Genomic DNA, 6,000 nt, shown 5'->3' with positions numbered 1-6,000 from the left:
CCCCCCAACACAGACACTGATAGTGACCCCGCCCCCCCAACACAGACACTGATAGTGACCCCTCCCCCCCCAACACAGACACTGATAGTGACCCCTCCTCCCAACACAGACACTGATAGTGACCCCTCCCCCCCAACACAGACACTGATAGTGACCCCGCCCCCCAACACAGACACTGATAGTGACCCCTCCCCCCCAACACAGACACTGATAGTGACCCCGCCCCCCAACACAGACACTGATAGTGACCCCGCCCCCCCAACACAGACACTGATAGTGACCCCTCCCCCCAACACAGACACTGATAGTGACCCCGCCCCCCCAACACAGACACTGATAGTGACCCCTCCCCCCCAACACAGACACTGATAGTGACCCCGCCCCCCCAACACAGACATTGATAGTGACCCCGCCCCCCCAACACAGACACTGATAGTGACCCCTCCTCCCAACACAGACACTGATAGTGACCCCTCCCCCCCAACACAGACACTGATAGTGACCCCGCCCCCCCAACACAGACACTGATAGTGACCCCGCCCCCCCAACACAGTCACTGATAGTGACCCCTCCCCCCCAACACAGACACTGATAGTGACCCCTCCCCCCCAACACAGACACTGATAGTGACCCCTACCCCCCAACACAGACACTGATAGTGATCCCTCTCCCCCAACACAGACACTGATAGTGACCGCGCCCCCCCAACACAGACACTGATAGTGACCCCTCCCCCCCAACACAGACACTGATAGTGATCCCTCTCCCCCAACACAGACACTGGTAGTGACCCCTACCCCCCAACACAGACACTGATAGTGACCCCGCCCCCCCAACACAGACACTGATAGTGACCCCTCCCCCCCAACACAGACACTGATAGTGATCCCTCTCCCCCAACACAGACACTGGTAGTGACCCCTACCCCCCAACACAGACACTGATAGTGACCCCTCCCCCCAGCACAGACACTGATAGTGACCCCTACCTCCCAACACAGACACTGATAGTGACCCCTCCCCCCAACACAGACACTGATAGTGACCCCTCCTCCCAACACAGACACTGATAGTGACCCCTCCTCCCAACACAGACACTGATAGTGACCCCTCCCCCCCAACACAGACACTGATAGTGACCCCTACCCCCCAACACAGACACTGATAGTGACCCCTCCTCCCAACACAGACACTGATAGTGACCCCTCCCCCCCAACACAGACACTGATAGTGACCCCTCCCCCCAACACAGACACTGATAGTGACCCCTACCTCCCAACACAGACACTGATAGTGACCCCTCCCCCCAACACAGACACTGATAGTGACCCCTCCTCCCAACACAGACACTGATAGTGACCCCTCCTCCCAACACAGACACTGATAGTGACCCCTCCCCCCCAACACAGACACTGATAGTGACCCCTACCCCCCAACACAGACACTGATAGTGACCCCTCCTCCCAACACAGACACTGATAGTGACCCCTCCTCCCAACACAGACACTGATAGTGACCCCTCCCCCCCAACACAGACACTGATAGTGACCCCTACCCCCCAACACAGACACTGATAGTGACCCCTCCTCCCAACACAGACACTGATAGTGACCCCTCCTCCCAACACAGACACTGATAGTGACCCCTCCTCCCAACACAGACACTGATAGTGACCCCTACCCCCCAACACAGACACTGATAGTGACCCCTCCTCCCAACACAGACACTGATAGTGACAATAGGGGTCATTGGCTCGCCCGCCTCAGAGCAACTTCCGGCATCACAACCGCCTTCTGCCCTGATTGACGCCATTTCCGGTCTCCGACAATGTTCCGGATCGGGTTGACGTCATTTCCGGCCCAGCCTCGCTCTGGGATCTAGGTGATGTCATTTCCGACCCCTGGCCTCGTTCCTGTCCTGGCCGCTGGTTGGCCCTCGGGTGCGCAGGCGTCCTGGGCGGTTGCACCCAGCGGCAGTGCGCAGGCGCAGTGGTCCCGGGCCGAGCAGCGAGCTACACGCTGGCGAGTGAGAGGCCGGTGGAGGCACCGAGAGCCCGAGCCGCGCACACAGCCACACACACCCGAACCATGGAGGCCATCGCCAAGTACGACTTCAAGGCCACGGCCGACGATGAGCTGAGTTTTAAGCGGGAGGATATCCTGAAAGTAAGGCCCCGAGGCTGCGGCGGCGGGAGGGCAACTGAGAGCCACTGGAGACAGCGGGCAACTGGGCTGGGGAGAGAGAAGTCGGGGGGAGGCTGGGGAGAGAGAAGTGGGGGGGGGGAAGCTGGGGAGAGAGAAGTGGGGGGGAGGCTGGGGAGAGAGAAGTGGGGGGGAGGCTGGGGAGAGAGAAGTGGGGGGGGAAGCTGGGGAGAGAGAAGTGGGGGGGGGGAAGCTGGGGAGAGAGAAGTGGGGGGGGAGGCTGGGGAGAGAGAAGTGGGGGGGAGGCTGGGGAGAGAGAAGTGGGGGGGGAAGCTGGGGAGAGAGAAGTGGGGGGGGGGAAGCTGGGGAGAGAGAAGTGGGGGGGGAGGCTGGGGAGAGAGAAGTGGGGGGGGGGAGGCTGGAGAGAGAGAAGTCGGGGGGGGGAGGCTGGGGAGAGAGGAGTGGGGGGGGAGGCTGGAGAGAGAGAAGTCGGGGGGGAGGCTGGGGAGAGAGAAGTCGGGGGGGGGGGAGGCTGGGGAGAGAGAAGTGGGGGGGGAGGCTGGGGAGAGAGAAGTGGGGGGGGAGGCTGGGGAGAGAGAAGTGGGGGGGAGGCTGGGGAGAGAGAAGTGGTGGGGGGGGGAGGCTGGGGAGAGAGAAGTGGGGGGGTGGGAGGCTGGGGAGAGAGAAGTGGGGGGGTGGGAGGCTGGGGAGAGAGAAGTGGGGGGGTGGGAGGCTGGGGAGAGAGAAGTGGGGGGGGAGGCTGGGGAGAGAGAAGTCGGAGGGGGGAGGCTGGGGAGAGAGAAGTGGAGGGGGGAGGCTGGGGAGAGAGAATTCGGGGGGGGGGGGAGGCTGGGGAGAGAGAAGTCGGGGGGGGGGAGGCTGGGGAGAGAGAAGTGGAGGGGGGAGGCTGGGGAGAGAGAAGTCGGGGGGGGGGGGGGAGGCTGGAGAGAGAAGTGGAGGGGGGAGGCTGGGGAGAGAGAAGTCGGGGGGGGGAGGCTGGAGAGAGAGAAGTCGGGGGGGGGGTGGCTGGAGAGAGAAGTGGAGGGGGGGAGGCTGGGGAGAGAAGTGGAGGGGGGAGGCTGGGGAGAGAGAAGTGGTGGGGAGGCTGAGGGGGAGAGAGTTGGGGGCTAGTTGGGGGGGGGAGAGAGAGGGGCTGGAGTACAGTGCTGGTCGGTATGAATCTGTCACTATAACACTAGGTATCGTACTGGTGGGTCTGGGTCTATCACCGTATAACACTGGGGTGCAGTACAATTGAATGATGGAACAATCTCTCCTGTTCCCGAGGGTTGGGTGGGGGCAGGGGACAGAAGAGAATCTATTTCATCCCTACCCAAATCAACTCAACAGAGGTTTATCATCGCCAGCACCAGAATTCGAGCAAAAATGGCCCCATTACCCCTATAATTTCAATCCCATCTTAGAAAAGCTCTTAGATAAAGGATTTCTTTTGGAATGGAGACCCGACACAGCCAGGACTTCACAACCCAAATCCATTCCAGCTGGAACCTGGGCATCAAAAGTTTATGAAATTTGAATCTTCTTCAAAGCAGAACCCTTCCTTTGACAGAGCGACCCTCCTTCTCTTCGAATCATAGAAACCCTACAGTGCAGAAGGAGGCTAATCGGCCCATCAAGTCTGCACCGACCACAATCCCACCCAGGCTCTATCCCCTTAATCCCACATATTTACCCTGCTAATACCCCTGACATAGGCAATTTAGCATGGCCAATCAACCTAACCTGTGCATCTTTGGACTGTGGAAGGAAACCCACTCAGACACGGAGAATGTGCAAACACCACACAGATAGTCACTCGAAGCCGGAATTGAACCTGGGTCCCTGGCACTGAAAGGCAGCAGTGCTAACCACTGTGTCACCATGCCAAAAGGAACTTACGGGAAACTGGTAAAAGGAAGTTGCACAGTATTTCAAAACGAGCAACTCAATGAACTGACTTCCAGCTACAACAGTCCACTCAGTAAGCCTCTGCCATTGCATCCTGCTGCAGTGGCTGGCACATAAATGGCAGGTTTATTGAGAATTCCATATTCGTCTCCATTTTCCCTCACCCAGTTCTGTTTACTGCCAAAAAGCTGTTTAGTTTGCTTTCATTGCTTAATGAAGGAAGTGTACCACAGCTAATACCATCCGCAGGGAGCTACTGTTTGTCACATCCACTTTCAGACTCAATGCAGTGAAACAGTCTCTAACAAAACAAGAGCCTGTAATAAATCCAGTATTATTTGGAACAAAATACTGGGAATGCACTGGTGGAGTGGAAAGAAAGCAGTTTGAGGGAGAATCTCCATCAAAACTCAAGTCTCCTCAAAACAAAGGCTGACACTGACAGATTGCCTGTGTGTTCATGTTTATTTCAGCTCTTGCAATTATGCCCTTGTTATCTTAATCATTTGCGTCACCCCTTTCATGGTTCAATGCCTTGTTGCAAGACGCAATCACAGTACAGATTCCAGTCAACAGAAGATACAAAACCCCATGCCAAACACCAAATCATGATGGCTAATTTTACACTACACAAGACCTGCCCTGGCACAGGTAAGCCAGCTCAAATTCTCTTCCACTAGTGGCTAGGTTGCAGCCATGTGCATCAAGCTTGGTGTGTGCTGGAAACTGCTGAACTGCGCATGTTTCTAATACAGTTGCAGAAGCAGCATAAGGAAAATGGATGACCTTCAAACTGCCTTGCTGCTCAACTCCTTGCTCTGGGCAGAGCCAGACAGATTGGGAATCCCTGTTCCCAAGTGTGCCCACCTAGTGGGCGAGAGAAAAGGGAGCTGAGAGGGATGTCCTCCCAGAAGCCGACACTCTCGAAGTAGGCTCATGCCTGGGCAGCGAGGCCCAGAGAGCACTTCTACCTAAACGAGTGGAAAGAGGCAGTCCCCAGGCTCTGTCTCCTGGAATTCCAAAAGATAAGTGCACAAGGGTCAATGATTCCTGATACGTGGGTCTTCCCCGCCAGCAGCTTTGGAAAATCCCACCTTGCTGCCGAGATTCGGAGTCATACGTGCGGCCTTCAGACAGTATGACCATTACATTTCCCCTCCAATTTCCCATTTACAAATCACAAATATAAGGAGAGAGCAAGGGCCAGGGTGGGCTGTGAAATTGGTGAGTTAATTGGCCTCCTTTGGTGCTGTGATTTACGATTCTATGAACAATTGTTATGTTGGTCAACACTTACACATCATCATCTGGTTGCAGTGAATTCAGTTTTACCCAGCGGCAGCAATACTTCCAAACATACCCATCCCCACTTGTACTGTACCCCGGTGTTATACAGTGACAGGCCTGTACCCACCAGTACTCTACCCCAATGTTATACAGTGACAGGCCTGTACCCACCAGTACTCTACCCCAATGTTATACAGTGACAGGCCTGTACCCACCAGTACTCTACCCCACGGTTATACAGTGAGAGATCCAACCACACCAGTACTGTACAGTGTTATGCAGTGACAGACCTGTACCCACCAGTACTCTACCCCAGTGTTATACAGTGGAACACCTGTATGCATTGGTACTGTACCCTAGTGTTAAGTGGGTGCAATATGTGAGCGTTATGACAATTTCAATTTTCTGTTCCTTTGTAATCATGGTTACTGATGCATTTCATCTGTTTATTTTGCCAAATACCCCTAGTTGGGGGGAGCCCAATCATTCTTCTTGTAAACCTGTCCAAATGACCACCAAATGTCAGCTTTATTTTGACTTTGCTGGGAGATTATTAAAAGCAAACTCTTGTAGATGTTAAAGTCCACACCGCAAATGCAGGAAATGATAGAGACATTCAGGATCCCTTAAGAAACATGAGTCAGTTGACATTTTGGATATACAAA

General features: G+C 55.2%; 1 protein-coding gene across 1 annotated transcript in view; it reads left to right on the top strand.

Annotated features, from left to right (window-relative positions):
• The first annotated feature begins 1,921 nt into the window (after positions 1–1,921).
• Positions 1,922–6,000, top strand: part of LOC144501477 (growth factor receptor-bound protein 2) — a 198,591-nt gene continuing 194,512 nt past the window's right edge. Inside the window, exon 1 of the mRNA XM_078225262.1 lies at positions 1,922–2,164. Coding sequence (XP_078081388.1) covers positions 2,087–2,164 — 78 coding nt within the window. The 5' untranslated portion in view covers positions 1,922–2,086. The remainder of the gene's footprint in view (positions 2,165–6,000) is intronic.

The sequence above is a fragment of the Mustelus asterias genome, chromosome 12 (assembly GCF_964213995.1).
Source record: "Mustelus asterias chromosome 12, sMusAst1.hap1.1, whole genome shotgun sequence".
Classification (NCBI taxonomy): Eukaryota; Metazoa; Chordata; class Chondrichthyes; order Carcharhiniformes; family Triakidae; genus Mustelus; species Mustelus asterias.
This window is presented reverse-complemented; position numbering and strand designations above follow the sequence as displayed.